Source organism: Heptranchias perlo, chromosome 31 (genome assembly GCF_035084215.1).
Source record: "Heptranchias perlo isolate sHepPer1 chromosome 31, sHepPer1.hap1, whole genome shotgun sequence".
NCBI lineage: Eukaryota > Metazoa > Chordata > Chondrichthyes > Hexanchiformes > Hexanchidae > Heptranchias > Heptranchias perlo.
This window is the reverse complement of record NC_090355.1, coordinates 33126765-33144713: the sequence shown is the minus strand read 5'-3', so window position 1 is coordinate 33144713 and position 17949 is coordinate 33126765. Positions and strand designations below refer to the sequence as shown.

Genomic DNA, 17949 nt, shown 5'->3' with positions numbered 1-17949 from the left:
TGGGGGGGTGAAGACTTTGGGCAGATCTGTTCTGCCTTTTACGGACGTGTCTGAAATGACTGCCAAAGCATCGACACGACTAAGAGTTGCCAACCCTCCAGGATGGCCCTGGAGTCTCCAGGAATTGAAGATTAATCTCCTGGACACTGCTGCGAGCAAAAACCCGGGAGAAAAATATCATAGGGGCATTAAAATAAATGGCGTGTTGTTTTTCATTTTCTTTGAACCCTTTTGTTTATTAGTTACAGAAATATTGAAAATGGGAAATGAAGGCTGCTTGACCGGGCAGGGTGGTTGGATGCAGGAGGGTCATGTGATGAAACCTCCAGGAATACGGCCGTCCAAAGTTGGCGACCCATAACCCGGGTTGGAGTTTGAAATTTGGTACATTAAGAGACCTTGTAAAAAGGGTCACCAATCCTTATAGCATGGAAACGTAGGAGGGAAAGGGAGAAAAGGCAAAAAAGAAAAGAAAAAAAATCGGAGATGTTGATTTTTGAGGTTTTGCTGATGTCTTACCGCAGATGCGCTGGCCGACAGCACATAATTACGAGGCCTGGTCTCCTGAAAATCAGGCGTCGCCTACAAGGCGGGAAGAGAGTTTACACAAAAAAAAAAATCATGCATAAAAAACAAAATATCTGTGGACATGTTTTAAAGGAAGGTCACTTCAAACTTGAAAAGTACTCTGGCTCCAAGTTAAAATCAGGCCTGGAGATGTGCAGCAAAACTGGACTCAATTGCTGGAAGGCAGGCAAGTGTTACTGAAGGAAGGGTAATATCCAAGGAGATCGCAAAAAAGGAACATACCTCATTGTGCTCAGCGTACAGGCAAACCGTTCGGAGAGAATGATAACGTAACCAAGTCCTGTCCAATGCAACAAGGAGGAGTAAACCCTGAACTAGTCTGGGGCAACGTGGGATTGGGGCCTCCAGGAGACACAGACAATGCAGTTTCTACAAACAGTTACCACGTGTAGAGTGGAAATGTTATGTCCCTTTACAAGTACCCAGAGTGGATTGTACCTCAGGTCAGTTTTAGGGATTACAACTCTCTGCCGCATCACATGTTCAATTTCAACTTTATCAGTCAAACTGACGCAAATTCAGTGCAGGTGTCATGGAGGTGGGGTCAATGGATCAACACATTGACCCAACAAACGTCAAGTCAGTTAAGTCAATCTAACTGCTAGTTAAACCAGCAGCGGAAACTGCAGTAGAGTAACTAGGACATAACTGCGAGCAACGCACTCCTAAACGTAAACATTGTTCACCTGACGAAGGAGGAAGCCTCCGAAAGCTTGTGAATTTAAAATAAAATTGCTGGACTATAACTTGGTGTTGTAAAATTGTTTACAAAAAAAAGTTAGTCGGTAAATTTTGCAGTGACACAATTTCGAAGTTTCTCCCCACGACCGGCAGTGATGAACAAAAACAAACTCTGTGCCACTTTTATTTTGAGTCCCAATGGTGTCTAGGAAACATATTATGGGTTGGTGCAGGAGACGAGCAATAAACTTAATCAGGCCAGGTTCTGGTCTCTACGTCTGTCAGTTTCTGTCACTGTTTGTGCCAATTAAATGAATACTTGATAAATACTTTAAGGGGAGAGAATTGCAGGGCTCTGGGGAAGAGCAGGGGATTGGATAGCTCTTTCAAAGAGCTGGCACAGGCACGACGGGCCGAGTGGCCTCCTTCTGTGCTGAGAGATTCTAAACATCCTTAAGCGAACCTGCACAGGGATGTAGCTCTTTGTCAGGCCACGAGTATTAAAAAGGGCAGGTTTGTTTCGGAGAGAGCTTGCTGGGAATGATTTGGGAGGAAGACGTACGAGAGGAGGTCAGGATTAGCAAGACCTAAAATAAACTGCATGAGCAGAAGAACCAAAACTCGGGGAAGTCTAGAAGGTCCTGTCGGCAATATTAGTGGAGGAATGCTCCACACTTTCGTACGATGTTCCTTTGACCTCTATTTTGCTGCGGGTGTTTAGCATATTTAATATAAACAGGTCATGGCGCCACGAAGACAGTGATAGAGGAACGTCATGGGATTGAAATCCTCGCTCACTCCAATCGGCAACAGTCCTTGCGAGGTTTTGGTCTTGTTCCTACCATCCTGCCTTATGGGCGCCCGGTTATGTTCTCAGTTAAGAGCCTCCTGATCCTTACTTGGGGGGGGGCAAGCATTAAAGATAGAAAAAAAAAGAAAAAGAAAAGAATGAAAGGGGGGGTGGGGGGGGGGGGAATAGCTTACGACAGCCAGAAACTGCTCCTTTCCCAACTCCATATCACAAACACTAACACATGGGGTGTTATGCACGGAAATGACAGGACTTGCATTGTATCAAAGTTCAGAGAGACTTGTCCACCAAATAAAACCATCTCAAAGCTTCTCTCCACCCCATATTCCCCACCAGCCTTGGTACCAATGAACAGGGAGGCAGATCGCAACGCTGGTCGTAGGTTCAAAAGACCTCCGACTCCTGAAGGTGCAAAAAAAGAGAGAGGGGGAAAACTCCCTCCAAATTTATAATCAGCGACCAAAAAAAGTGATCAAATGAGTCCGAGTTCTCAGCACATCTCCACCGACTATTGCACTAACCCTCACTCCCAACACCCCCACCCCAATCATTCGAACACACCAGAAACACACAGGGTGGGACGGTTAACTCATTCACTAGTACAAACACAGCTTGAACATCCCTCGCGTCGCAGCGGCTGCTCCTGCGTAGATGCCAGATCCCATCGGTCCAACTGTGCAGGCTGGCTTCAGAATATCAGGTAGTGAATGAGTCAAAAGAGAATTTAAAAAAAAATCCTTCTAAAATGTTACGGGAAACCAGATCAGAGAAAGTAGCAGTTCAACTAACAGTACTCACTTCTCCCTCACACTGCGCAGAACACAACAGAAAAAGAACATTGGTCAGTAAGAACCACCAGGAACAAGATACTCGCCACACAGCAAAACGTTATTCAAATAATGAAAAAAAATTCATGCAAATACATTAACTCTCCCGAGTTTGAAACAATTCAGCAACAACGAGATGTAGTAATTGTTGGTTAAGAGTCTAGACTTATGGCCGTATTTAAATCGTGTTGCCCTGATACTCGGGAGAGTTGATGAATCCTAGCAATGGGTTGAAAAGGGAGTCACGTACTGCTGCCTTCGCCTCAGCTGCCTTGGCTTTCTTTAATCGGGCCTTGCTGGCATCCAGGTCCAGTCGTCTATTCTCCAGAAGTCTTCTCTCCTTCTGTATATATATAAAAAAAAAGCACGGAAAAAGCACCCTCTACTGCACCAGTGGGACTTTGCCATTTCACACTATCCTTCTGGCCATTGCCAAGACCGATTGCCCAACGAGTGTCAGCTTCTAGGCTTCGGTCCACAAATTGACCGTATTGCCTTATGGGCCCCCAGTTAAAGAAAGAACTTGCATTTATATAGTGCCTTTCAAGACCTCAGGATGTCCCAAAGCGCTTTACAACCAATGAAGCACTTTTTTTTTGGAAGTGTAGTCACTGTTGTAATGTAGGGAAACGCGGCAGCCAATTTGCGCACAGCAAGATCCCATAAACAGCAATGTGATAATGACCAGAAAATCTGTTTTTAGTGATATTGGTTGAGGGATAAATATTGGCCCAGGCCACCGGGAAGAACTCCATTGCTCTTCTTCGAATAATACTGTGGGATCTTTTACATGCACCAAGGGGGCAGACGGGGCCTCGGTTCAACATCTCATCCGAAAGACGGCACCTCCGACAGTGCAGCACTCTCTCAGTACTGCACTGGGAGTGTCAGCCTGGATTATATGCTCAAGTCTCTGGAGTGGGACTCGAACCCACGACCTTCTGACTCAGAGGCGAGTGCTACCGCTAAGCCACAGCAGACACACAAAGTTACATTCTCAGGAGGAATTGTGCCACAAGACCCAGAGTGAAAGGACAGAACTCCAATAGAATTGTCTTTAATCCTTGATCTTGTGCAGCTTTGATCAGGTGTGGGCTCCATGGACGAGACAACTCAAAGCAAGTAGTGCTCAAAAAGTTGACCAGGTAGATCATAGAAACAGGAGGAGGCCATTCAGCCCCTCGAGCCTGTTCTGCCGTTCAAGTAGATCACGGCAGATCTGTACCTCAACTCCATTTACCCGCCTTTGCTCCATATCCCTCGATACCCTCACCCAACAAAAATCTATCGATCTCAGTCTTGAAAATTTCAATTGACCCCCAGCATCCACAGCCTTTTGAAGGAAGAGTGTTCCTGATTTCTACTACTCTTTGTGTGAAAAAGTGTTTCCTGATTTCACCCATGAACGGCCTAGCTCTAATTTTAAGGTTATGCCCCCTAGTTCTGGACTCCCTGACCAGAGGAAACAGTTTCACTGTATCTACCCAATCGAATCCCTTTATTATTTTGAAGATCTCGATTTGATGTCCTCTCAACCTTCTAAACACAAGGGAATACAAACCAAGTTTATGCAACTTGTCCTCAGAATTTAGCCTTTTTAGCCCCGGTATCATTCTGGTGAATCTGCGCTGTACCCCCTCCAAGGGCCAATAATATATCTCTTACTGGGGTGCAGTGCCCAAATTTGAACCCAGTTCTCCAGATGGGGTCTGACCAAGGCTCTGTACAACTGAAACATCACTTCCTCACTTTTGAATTCCAACCCCCTTGAGATAAAGTCCATTTGCCTTTTTGATTACTTTTTGTACCTGTGCATTAGCTTTTAGTGATTTTTCTACATGGATGCCTAAATCCCTTACTCCTCCACAGTTCCCAGTCTCATCATTCAGAAAATATTCCAATTTATCTTTCTCAGATCCAAAGTGGGTGATCTCACACTTCCCCAGATTAAACTCCATCTGCCATAGTTTTGCCCACTTAGTCTCTCTGTCCCTTTGTAACTTCCTGCTCCCATCTACACAACTCACTGTGTCTCCTAACTTAGTATCATCAGCAAACTTGGATATATAACTCTCTATTCCATCACCAGGTCACTAATGTATATGGTGAAAAGCTGAGGCCCCAGTACAGATCCCCGGGGAACACCACTCGTCACATCCCGCCAATCAGAGGGTTTCCTGACTGAGGTTAGTTTCCTAGATCAGGTGGACATCGTTAGGGGATTCGTTCAGGTTAAATTGGAGGAGCGTTTGAGAAAGTAATGCTTCCCAAAGAACCACAGGCATGACACAAAGAGGTGCATCCTCCCGAGATCTTGGGACATACTTCAACCAATGGATAAAGTACTGGTGAATGTTCGATAGGCAGAGGGAATCTCCAGCTCTTGGGCTTCAGTTGAAATTCTGACGCTGAGGAATTTCCTGCTACAAGCACTTCCTGTGTATAGAAGCATCCCATCACAATATTCTACTCAGCTTCTTACCCTGCCAGAATTAAAAAAGGGAACACCGCACAGTTAACACTAGCACCGAGTGTCGTAAGGTTTACTGGTGTACCTATCCAGTTTAATGCTCCACTGTCAAAGATACCATGGCCCCAATTTTAAAGGGGGGTGGGGGTGCATCCCAGCAATCAGCTAAGTGGTGAGGGCTCGGGGGGTGGGGGGAGGCGCTCTGGGCATGATCGGGGGGGGGGAGATGGGGCAAAGGAGGCCCGAGGATTCCTTGTGAGGTCCAGAGGAGGACTCCTGCATCTCCTGGCCTCCAAGGAAACCTAAAGTGACATGTAATAACTCACCTGGCCAGGCCTCTTCAGGCCCCACGGTCCCCCTCCCGGCAGGGTCTGGCCTGATGGGGAAAGCTGTCACTGCTCCCTAGCTCAGCCCTCCAGCTAAAATAGCAGATCGGGTCCCGATGACACCATTGGGACTGGACCTGCATACTTAAAGCAGGACCCCGTTCACCTGCTCAAAAAGAACAGGTTAACATCGGGACACGGCGGGAAGGCAGCTCGATCAGAGGGGGTAAGTCGCTGCCCTCATTTTAATTGCCCACCCACTGGTTTCCGCTATGGGGATAGGGCGGAAAGGTGGAGTTGAGGTTGAAGATCAGCCATGAGGGACCGTATGGCCTACTCCTGGCTCCTATTTCTTACGTAACACACAAGTGGAAGATTTATACTGAATTGTTTAAAAAGGCCGATGCCGTGAACTGAGCAAAGGGCACTTGCACCGGCAGGTTTATGAGGGACTGCCTGAAAATCTAAATCAGTTTTAAGATACAAAGAAACGGAACGATTTATTAAACACTGGGACCTCTCACCGTCACAGAGTGGGTATTCCTATCACAGGGGGAGGGGCGGGGGGGGGGGGGGGGGAATTTGAAGCGGCAAGGTGCACATTTTGATATGCCTTTTAGAGCAGTTCAGGGAGGAAAGAGAAGGCCTGGGAGGAGGTGATCAACCACAGGGTGCGATGTGAAAAAAAAAATTATCCAAAACTCACCGAGATAGTCTTCCAATCTCCTTCCAGGAAGTTTCGGAGTGGCGTCAGGAAGTTGATCATAGAAGATTGAATGAAATCGCGATCAGCAGCTCCCAGACGCCTCTGCGCCTCACCGACCTTGATCAGAGTGCTACCTGAGGGCCATTAGCAATTGTACAGTGTTACGTGTGGAAACCCATCAAATCAGCCTCAACTGGACACAGAACAGTACAGTGTACCGCCCATTCACTGGGGATGGTGAGAAGGGGGAATGAGGGGAGGGGAGACAGTGAGGACGAGGAGTGGGGGAAAATCAAGTTTAACTTCAGTTTCAAACAGCGCATGACCGACAAAATTGCACTTTTAAAAAAAAAAGTTCAGGTTTTTATATTTTAGGTGACTTGTGCTTCTGAAAGAAAGATTGAACTAGAAAAAAAAGAGAAGGCTGAAGGGTGACTTAATAGAGATCTTTAAAATTATGAAGGGGTTTGAGAGGGTGGAGAAGATGTTTCCACTTGTGGGGGAGACCAAAACTAGGGGGCGTGAATACAAGATAGTCGCTAATAAATCCAATCGGGAATTCAGGAGAAACTTCCTTACCCAGAGAGTGGTGAGAATGTGGAACTCGCTCCCACAAGGAGCAGTTGAGGTGAATAGTGTAGGTGCACATGAGGGAGAAAGGAATAAGCTGATAGGGTTAGATGAAGTAAGGTGTGAGGAGGCTCGTGTGGACATTAACAGACCAGTTGGGCTGAATGGCCTGTTTCTGTGCTGTAAAGCCTATGTAATTCTGCCCTCTTCCCGGTTCCGAACTTTCCCGCACCCGGCTACAAGACGGCTTCCTGTGGTACCCCAATTTCAGACACTGATACAGTGCCTCATGCAGCCCGGTTGGTTGGAGTCATTTTGATTGCAAGGCACTGGACTCAATTAATTTTACTCTCAGTGCAGCAACTGCAGGTCAGCGCTGGCTGGTGATACCCACAGGAAGATGGAAAGGGGAAAAAAAACCAACTTCAAGGTGAGGGGAACAAACAAACACAAACTCCATCCATCCCATTGCTGTTATTGCGCTGCCTCCTTTCCACTAGTGCTCGTCTATCCATCCCCCTCCGAAACGTGGAGTAAACAGCCAAATAAAGAGATATACAGTATTGCAGCATTGCGAGATCACTGCTCCCCAAAATCAAAGTGCCAACCACCTCCCACACAAACCGCATCCTAAACCTTTCAATCTTGCTGGTATTTTCATGCAGAGCAAGCAGAGGAATAAATTAATTTTATGCGACCATTATAAAAATCAAAAAAACAGTAATGGCTAGCTTTTAAATCACATGCTGTCAAAACTTAATCCATTATGTAAATCAAGTAAATAAAAAGAAAAATCAAAACTCTTGATTGACATGGAAAACCCAACAGAGTCCCATTAACAAATGCATCAGAACTTGGCCAGCACGGGCCCATCTCAGATCCACGTCCCCTTTACTGCCTTTCTCAACCGTCTGCTCCTCAGTACCGGCCAGTTTCACGTAAAAGAAAGAGAGGACTTGATTTCGAGAGCCCCTTTCACGACTCAGAGCGTCCCAAAGCTCTTTACAGCCAATGAAGTACTTTCTGAAGTGTTGCCACTGTTGTAATATTGGGAAACGCGGCAGCCAATTTACGCACAGCAAGATCCCACCAACAGCAATGAGGTAAACAAGCAGATAATGTGTTCTTTTAGTGATGTTGGTTGAGGGATAAATATTGGCCCAGGACACCAGGGTAGAATTCCCCTGCTCTTCTTCCAAATAGTAGCCATGGGGTCTTTTACGTTCACTTGGGAGGGCAGACGGGACCTCAGTTTAATGCCTCATCTGAAAGTCGGCACCCTCGATAGTGCAGCACTCCCTCAGTACTGCAGCCAAATATTTATGTTCAAGTCCTTGGAGTGAGGTGTACACCCCAACAAATGAAGAAACGCAAACACTCAATTCCCAAAGCAAGTTTAAATTTGAAATTCAGTCAATCCAAATAGACAGAACCTTGTAGAACACAATGGGATTCAGGGCAAGCACAGCTCTCAATCACTGAACCTTGTTTTACAGTCGGCACCAGGCTAAACAGATTCGACTGAAGGACACCAAAACCAGATGGGAGGAGGCTTGTGCAGCATAAACACCAGCATAGACCTGTTGGGCCGAATGGCCTGTTTCCGTGCTGTAAAATTCTATGGGAACGAGAGATGACCCTTTGGCCCATCAAACCCTGCTCCTCGCCTGGAGCTTGTGCAGTCCACCTGACCGTGGACCTTACCTCAGGAAATTCAATAGGAGGGGCAAAGTTCTGTGTAAATACTCCTTGATCATCAAAGGTTGGCCTGCAAAATCTCTCAGTGTTCGGTCCAGACCTGCTGCTCTCCCCTCTAGCCCATGAAACACAGGGGTCATCATGTCCCACAGATTGGTTAATGTCAGTCTCCAGCACTGGTATTTATAAAGCTGGCTCAGGGTTAGTTCCAGACACGAACGCTCGGTGGTGGGGTGAGTGGGGAGGGGGATGAATTTAATCCGAGGACTGCATAACTGAGTCAACAGCAGAAAACTGAGGGCAGATTTCGGGATCCAATCCAACATCCAATTACCAGTCCAAGATGGGGCAAAAAAATTAACAGGAATTTTATTATTTAAAAAAAAGATTCTGATTTGTTTCTAAACACAATTTCTCCAAATCAAGAGAACAGACTGCTCATGGCAATGTCACAACAACAGCAACTTGCATTTATATAGTGCCTTTAACATAGTAAAACGTCCCAAGGTGCTTCACGGGAGAGTTATCAACAAAATTTGACACCGAGCCACATAAGGAGGTATTAGGACAGGTGACCAAAAGCTTGGTCAAAGAGGTAGGTTTTAAGGAGCGTCTTAAAAAGGTAGAGAGAGGTATAGGGAGGGAATTCCAGAGCTTAGGGCCTAAGCAGCTGAAGGCACGGCCGCCAATGGTGGAGCGATGAAAAGTTTAACTGGCTGCTGTTAAGGGTCTGCGAGATCAATTACCAGGGACAGTCCTCTTCATCAGCAGCTCTCTATTACCACAGCCAGAATACTCAAACAGTCAGGAAAAACAGTTAATGTAGAATAAAATTTGCCACCTCTGTAACTCATAACGCTGACAGCACAAAGCACTTCCTGCCCATATTCCAGATCTTAAAGCTTTTTACAAATATTGTGTTTTGACAGTGGCAATTTTCTCCCTTTGATTGGGCTACTGGTGCTAACTAAAAATGGACAGCATTTAAATACAAGCTTCTAATATTCAGCCTCTCACAGAATCATCTCAGCACAGAAGGAGATCATCTGGCCCATCGTTCCTCCAGCTCTTTGAAAGAGCTATCCAATTAGTCCCACTCCCCCGCTCTTTCCCCGTAGCTCTGCAAATTTTTCCTTTTCAAGTATATATCCCAATTCCCTTTTGAAACTTACTATTGAATCTGCTTCCTCCACCCTTTGTACTTCTGGGCAATTCCACAGCCAGAAAAATTGCTAGTGTGGGGAGGAGAGGGAGAGCGAGCGAGCAAGAATGAGAGGGAGGGCATGGACGCACGCAGGAGAAAGGGCGGGAGCGAGCGAGTGGGAAGGCGTGCATGCAAAGAGGGAGAGATAGAGAGAGAGAGAGAGAGAGAGAGATTCTCCCTCTCACTCATGGAATTTCACTATGGCATCTGCTTTAAAATTTCCCATTAAACGAGGGGCTCGTCCCCTTTCCTGTACAGTGAATAGCTGAGGAAGTCAGGGAGACTTAAGTACGGAGTTTAAAGCCACAGCGCCTTGGTAATCAGGAGTCATACCAAAGTGGAAACCTGATCAGCTACCCATCTTATCCAAGTCAAGATCCTCACAGAGAGCAAACGTATTCCAATCTACAATAAAAAAAGATACAACAGCCACAGAAAGCAGACATCCCACGTAAAAATATAAACTTGGCTATAACCAGTTCCAATGTTCAATTTGCCACACTGATTATTGTTATCTCTGCATGGCCCTTCCCTCTATTTTGACACTCACAATAAAAGGACAGTATCAGTGTTGCATTTATATAAAAGCACCGCCACTGATGGTAAATCCAAGGCTCCCACTCCCAATCGCTATCCAGTGAGCAGCTCTGGAGAGTGTGTCCATGTGGAATGGACTGGGCTCCACGGTGATGCCCTCACAGTCAAATATCCTGCTGACAATCACACATGGAAGAATGTGAAGGACTATGGACTTTTTAATACCAGTTTTAAAAAGAAACTAAAGAGAAACCCTGGATTGCTCAAAAAGCAGAATTTGGTTTAAAAAATGTCAATACTAAAAGGATAGAACACAGAATTATTAACCTAACCACTTAGAAGGCTAAAGGGAGATGCTGTACTTCTGCAGAGAAAAGGGACAAAGTTGAAGAGGACAGTTTGCCCAGCTAGACCTCGAGAGACTGTGGAAACATGAGAAAAATGTTTTTGCATCACAGACAGACAGACAGAGAGACAGAGACACAGAGGAAAGTTACTGGGAAGTTTTGTTTTGCCAGCAGTCAGGGTATAAAGAAGGACTGTTTAACCCTCTAAAAGGGAAAAGGCTGTGGTCGGTGGGGAAGGAATTCACTGCTCTGGAAGAAAGAAGACGTCAAGACAGTACCTCGATAAACAAGGACACGATCAACCCTTTCACTTCGGGCGTTTTACAGACTTCTCTTCCTTTAAGGTTATATTATTGTTAACTGTTTATTGAATAAATTGGTAGAGTAAAGCAATGTCGATTCTACCAATACGTTGGATTTATATCTGTGACTGATCTTCCCTCTGGGTTTGAACCTAAAATCTATAGGCATTAGAGTGAGATCCTACAAAGTGGGTCAAATCAGACAAATCTCCCCTGGGGTGAGGTAGCAGAGAGCTGCTCCCTGCGCTATGGAGCAGTATCACAGCACGACTCCCTGCGCTGAAAAGGAAAGCTGAATAAGAGCTGCTCGGCTCCAATACCAGCTCCCTGATGGAAGTGCATTAAAATGCTCATTACCTGGAATAGAGAGAGGGAAAAAAAAATTGGAGAAATCAATTAGACTCAAGCCGTGTTCCATTATCTCAGATCTTTGAGACCTCCAATACATCTTCACACAAAAGCTCTGCTCATGGTTCTGTGATGGTTGGAAGACTGACAGTGATGAAAAGCAAAGCAGCAGCGTGCCAACGAGTGTCTTTTTGTTATTAGAATTGCTGCTGGAAACTTCAAAGTGGAGACAGGCCCATCGTTCCTCTTCCATCTGAACAGATTACAAGCAGGGGGCTAAACCCGGGGAAAGGATTAGCTCAGTTTTTAAAAAAAAACACTCGTGGTTTTCCGGTAATTTTGCTACAGTCCTGGCTTTAGCAGAAATCACTCGAAACCCTCTGCTCATCGGCCCCTTGAATCACAAGTGGGCGATCAGATATCATTCGGGCCTAGGCATGAAAGGGCTGAATATTAAAACAGGGTCTCTTCACCCCCAAATAGAGCAGTTTGTTGGGAGCCCCACAACACACTCCACAGACCGGTCAGCTATAGATTTGCAACTGTACTTAACAACTTAAATTTATACAATGCACTACCGTAGTAAAACATCCCAAGGCGTTTCACAGGAGCGATTATCAAACAAAATTGAACACCGAGCCACATAAGGAGATATTAGGACAGGTGGCCAAAAGCCTGGTCAAAGAGATTGGTTTTAAGGAGCGTCTTAAAAGGAGGTGAGAGCGGTGGGAGAGGTTTAGGGGGGGAATTCCAGAGCTTAGGGCCTAGGCAGGAGAAGGCACAGCCACCAATGGTGGAGCGATTAGAATCAGGGATGTGCAAGAGGCCAGAATTGGAGGAGCACAGAGATCTCAGAGGGTTGTAGGACTGGAGGAGGTCACAGAGATAGGGAGGGGCGAGGGCATGGAGCGATTTGAACATAAGGTTGAGAATTTTAAAATGGAGTACTCCGGGGCATATTGTATCCCAGTCTCAGCTAAAGCACTGTGGCAAAGCACCATGGTAAAGAAAGGTTACAGCACAGAAGGAGGCCATTCAGCCCATCGAGTCTATGCTGACTCCATGCAAGAGCAATCCAGCTTGTCCCACTCCCCCGCCCTATCCCCGTAGCCCTGCAAATCTTTTCCTTTCAAGTACTTATCCAGTTCCCTGTTGAAGGCCATGATTGAATCTGCCTCCACCACCCCCTTGGACAGTGCATTCCAGATCCTAACCACTCGCTGTGTAAAAAAGTTATTCCTCATATCATCTTTGATTCTTTTGCCAATCAACTTAAATCTATGTCCTCTGGTTCTGACCCTTCTGCCAATGGGAACAGTTTCTCTATCTACTCTGTCTAATCCCTTCATGATTTTGAATATCTCTATCAAATCTTCTTGCAACCTTCTCTGTTCCAAAGAGAACAACCCCAGCTTCTCCAGTCTAAAGTCCCTCATCCCTGGAATCATTCTAGTAAATCTCTTCTGCACCCTCTCTAAGGCCTTCACATCCTTCCTGAAGTGCGGTGCCCAGAACGGGACACAATACTCCAGTTGTGGCCAAACCAGTGTTTTATAAAAGGTTCATCATGACTTCCATACTTCTGTACTCTGTGCCTCTATTTATAAAGCCCAGGATCCCGTATGTTTTTTTAACCGCTTTCTCAACCTGCCCTGCCACCTTCAATGATTTATTCATATATACCCCCAGATCTCTCTGTTCCTGTACCCCTTTTAGAGTTGTGCCCTCTAGTTTATATTGCCTCTCCTCGTTCATCCTATCGAAATGTATCACTTTGCATTTTTCTGCGTTAAATTTCATCTGCCATGTGTCCGCTCATGCCACCAGCCTGTCTATGTCCTCTTGAAGTCTATCACTATCCTCCTCACTGTGTATTATCCTTCCAAGTTTTGTGTCATCTGCAAATTTTGAAATTGTGCCCTGTACACCCAAGTCCAAGTCATTAATATATAAAGAATAAGAAAAGCAGTGGTCCCAGCAGTGACCCCTGGGGAACACCACTGTACACCTCCCTCCAGGCTGAAAAACAACTGCTCACCACTACTCTCTATTTCCTGTCCCTTAGCCAATTCTGTATCCACGTTGCTACTGCCCCCTTTATTCCACAGGCCGCAATCTTGATGATAAGCCTACCGTGCGGCACTTTATCAAATGCCTTTTGAAAGTCCATATACACCACATCTACTGCATTGCACTCTTTGACCCTCTCTGTTACCTCATCAAAAAACTCTACCAAGTGGAACAGGCCAGGTGGGAGTCTGCTGCTGTGCTAAAGAAAAAAAAAACCTTGTATTTTATACAGCATTACCAACACATCTCTCAGGATACCCCAAAGCACTCTGCAGAAAGTCAATTACTGCAGTTACTCACGCAGGCAAACGTGCGAGGAAGTGCAATAGGAGATCATCACCGTGGGAATTTAGAGAAAATAACTGTTTTCATCCCAACTGCAGCTCTCAAATGAGGCAAACATGACAACTGGGAATGGGGAGAGAGAGAGAGAGAGAGAGAAAGGTACAGAGGGAGAGAACACAAAAAGGGATACTCTGAAGAAAAATCTAAACAATACCCAAACAGATCTGAAATTTCCTTTTCAACTATACAAGAAACAAACCACCAGCATGTCTGAAACAGCGTGGCACACGCACGCACACTTTAAATGAGGCATCTTCCAGATTATTGCTGCTTCCTGATCTCGATCATTCCGGCAGCAGAATTAACTCCCTTTTGAAAGATGGCCTGTTGGAGAGCGCCCAGATCGTCTCTTAAGTGAAGCATGTTTACAAAATAGTCATGAAAATTGGAATTTGAACTTTGGTCTGCTGGACCACCACACTCTCGCTGCTGGTCATCTTTTCTAGGGCTACGTTTAAAAAAACTTGATAAATGCATCAAGCATGTGTGAGTTGGCCAGTTTGCTAAATGACCTCATCCACACCTTAATCCTATTCTGCCCGTCAACATTTCCTCCAACTGAACATTGGGGAAGATTAGAGTTTTCAGCCTCCTCCATGAACTCCATTCCATTCCCTTGCAGGACTCACTCACTCAGGCTGGACAAAACCCTGGCGTCCACAGCCGAGCATCAAACCCCACATCCCATCCATCACGGAGACTGCTTACATCCACCATCGTAACATCGGCTATCCTGGCCTCTCTCACCAGCACCGCCCCTGAAACCTCCATCCACTGTCACCGCTAGACCAGGTTTATCCAAAGGTCTTCTAGCTGCTCCGTATAAACCCCAACCTGACCAATGCTCAGCCTCCCATGTCCTGTCCCCCACCCAAAGCTGTTCACCGAGTACCCCTTTCTTTGCTTCTCTCTCTCAATCTCATGTCTGCTCCTACATTTTTGATCCTGGGACTGGCCTTCTGTGCATTCCCCCTACCCAACCATTCCTGGCATAGTCTTTAGTGCCTCAGTCCTACTCTGGAACTTCCTCCCTAAACTCCTCTCTATCTCGTAAAACCCAAGCTTTCAGCCACTTTTCCCATCTGTGACTTGATTCCATTTCCATTCTCTCCTCTGTGAAGCGTCTTGGGGCTTTTTCTGAACCAGAATGTTTGCAACCTCATCGTTCCTATTGGACCCCGAGCTGAGCTTCCAACCCCAGGTCCTCTCCCTCACTAATTCCACCTCCATAACATTACAGGCCTCTGCCCCGACTTCATCCCATCTGCTGCTGAAACCCAAATGATGATTTGGTTGCCTCCAGATTTGACTATTCCAATGCTCTTATGGCCGACCTCCCATCTCCACCTTCCATTCATCCAAAATTCAGCTGTTCATATCCTGTCCCACTCATCTATCACCCCTGTCCTCATTGACCGACACTGGCTCCTGATACCCCTAATGCTTTAAGTTTAAAATGCTCATCTTGTTTAAATCCATGCATGGCCTCATCTCTCCCCATCTCAAACCTCCTCCAACCCTACAACCCCACTTGGACACTCTATTCCTCTCACTCCAGCCTCTTGTGCAACTTCCCCCTCCCGTTGCCCCACCATTGGTGGCCCCACTCTCTGGAATTCCCTCCCTAAATCCCTCCATTTCCTTTGCCCCCTTTAAGGCCCCCTTTGACCAAGCGGTTTGGTTTCCCTTCCCAATATCTCCTTTAGCTCCCCTCATGTCCCAGTGAAGTGTCCTGTGACATTTTGCTACGTTAAAGTGCTGTATTGATATTGGTGCTCTATAAATACATGCTGTTGAACCCCCAGTTCTGGCATCACTCAAACCCAAGTGGGACAGCTTTACCTGTCTTGGCAGAAAACTAGGCAGTGCCAAGAGAGGGGTGGACGAAGAGGGGAGAAAGGGGACAATACACCCATTTTGCCTCATTTAAATTGTGCTATTAGAATACTAGAGAAAGCTATACACCTACAGACTGTTCTAACCTTCCAGAAACGATCCATTTTTAAAAAAAAAAGCGAATGAAGGCTGAGGTAAGGTACAGCTTCCCCCCTCTCTCTCTTTCTGTTTTTGCCAAAGTCCCATCAGGAAAAGGAGGATTAACTCAACTGGGTTCAATGAAACACTTCAAGTTAATTTCTACAAAATTTGGCAGACACATTGTGGCTGAAAGTGCCAAGGTTTGTTCTGTAACAGTGCATTAGGGATTTTCCCTTGTGCTATGTTAGCCGTAAAATAAAATGTTAGTTATTATTCCTCCCAAAGGTGGCCAATTCACACAATGCTGCACAACCCGTCAATAAATCTATAGACGAGGGGTTTTGATAATAGTAAATAGGGAGAAACCGTTTCCACTGGTGGATCAGTAACCAGAGGACACAGATTTACGATAATTGGCCAGAAAGCCAGAGGGGCGATGAGGAGAATGCGTTTTATGCAGCACATTGTTATGATCTGGAACGCACTGACTGAAAGGGTGGAGGAAGCGGATTCAATAGTAACGTTCCAATGGGAACGGGATAAATACTCGAGACGGAAACATTTGCGGATCGATAGATAGATAGATAAAAAAAGATAGAAACAGGTTTTGGTTGTGCCCATCTTTCTTTGGCCTGCAAAGGTTACAGGCAACAAGATCAATTCCTTTTAAAGTCTTTTGTTGATAATTTTTCATGGTTAAAAACGGTTTCAATAAGTTGCATAATTTCATTTGATTTGGGGAATTACACAGACAGCCCCCCCCCTATTATTTTCTGCAGGGATGTGCTGCAGCGAGGATCTAGTTACATTTAAAGCTGCAATTACCTACAGCTCTGTGTGAGGGCCGTGGAAACTGGACCAACTCCTGTCTGAACCGCGCGAGAGCTGGTTCGGAACTGAATTTTGAAAGGCCTGGTTTTCTGATCGCCTGCCCTGGAGCCCGTTGTTTGTGTGTGATGGTCTCTGCACTTCGAGACACAAGGCTTGAAATAAAGCTGCCGGTGACAGTTCCGATTATGCAAGTCATGTCAAGGCCTGGTGCCCACTTCGATAATCCAGCTGCCGAGTTCATTATCTACAAGTTGATGGACTTGAACTGCCTGAATAATGCAGGCTCAACGTGTCAGCAAGGCAAGGAAGGTACACAAACCCCCCACACCCTCCCCCCCCTCAACAAACCCTCCCACACCCTCCCCCCCCCCAACAAACCCCCCAACAAACCCCCCACACCCTCCCCCCTCCCCCCCAACAAACCCCCCACACCCTCCCCCCCCAACAAACCCCCCACACCCTCCCCCCTCCCCCCCAACAAACCCCCCACACCCTCCCCCCCCCAACAAACCCTCCCACACCCTCCCCCCCCCAACAAACCCCCCACACCCTCCCCCCTCCCCCCCAACAAACCCCCCACACCCTCCCCCCCCCCAACAAACCCTCCCACACCCCTCCCCCCCCCAACAAACCCCCCACACCCTCCCCCCTCCCCCCCAACAAACCCCCCACACCCTCCCCCCCCCCCAACAAACCCTCCCACACCCTCCCCACCCCCAACAAACCCCCCACACCCTCCCCCCCACCAACAAACCCCCCAACAAACCCCCCCACACCCTCCCCCCCCCAACAAACCCCCCCACACCCTCCCCCCCCAACAAACCCCCCACACCCTCCCCCCCCTCAACAAACCCTCCCACACCCTCCCCCCCCCCAACAAACCCCCCACACCCTCCCCCCCCCCAACAAACCCTCCCACACCCTCCCCACCCCCAACAAACCCCCCACACCCTCCCCCCCACCAACAACCCCCCAACAAACCCCCACACCCTCCCCCCCAACAACCCCCCACACCCTCCCCCCCCCAACAAACCCCCCACACCCTCCCCCCCCAACAAACCCCCCCACACCCTCCCCCCCCCCAACAAACCCCCCACACCCTCCCCCCCCCAACAAACCCCCCACACCCTCCCCCCCCCCAACAAACCCCCCACACCCTCCCACCCCAACAAACCCCCCACACCCCTCCCCCCCCCAACAAACCCCCCACACCCTCCCCCCCCCAACAAACCCCCCACACCCTCCCCCCCCCACAACAAACCCCCCACACCCTCCCCCCCCCCAACAAACCCCCCCACACCCTCCCCCCCA

General features: G+C 47.2%; 1 protein-coding gene across 6 annotated transcripts in view; it reads right to left on the bottom strand.

The window, feature by feature from the left end:
* sh3glb2b (SH3-domain GRB2-like endophilin B2b) overlaps positions 1-17949 on the bottom strand; it is a 96395-nt gene that overhangs the window by 31064 nt on the left and 47382 nt on the right. For 3 of the 6 annotated variants that reach the window (XM_067969911.1, XM_067969912.1, XM_067969913.1), the window contains exons 4-6: positions 6410-6543; positions 3158-3250; positions 520-582 (exon numbers count right to left, since the gene is read on the bottom strand). In XM_067969911.1, coding sequence (XP_067826012.1) covers positions 520-582; positions 3158-3250; positions 6410-6543 — 290 coding nt within the window. The remainder of the gene's footprint in view (positions 1-519; positions 583-3157; positions 3251-6409; positions 6544-17949) is intronic. The other 3 variants (XM_067969914.1, XM_067969915.1, XM_067969916.1) reach the window with 2 other exon arrangements.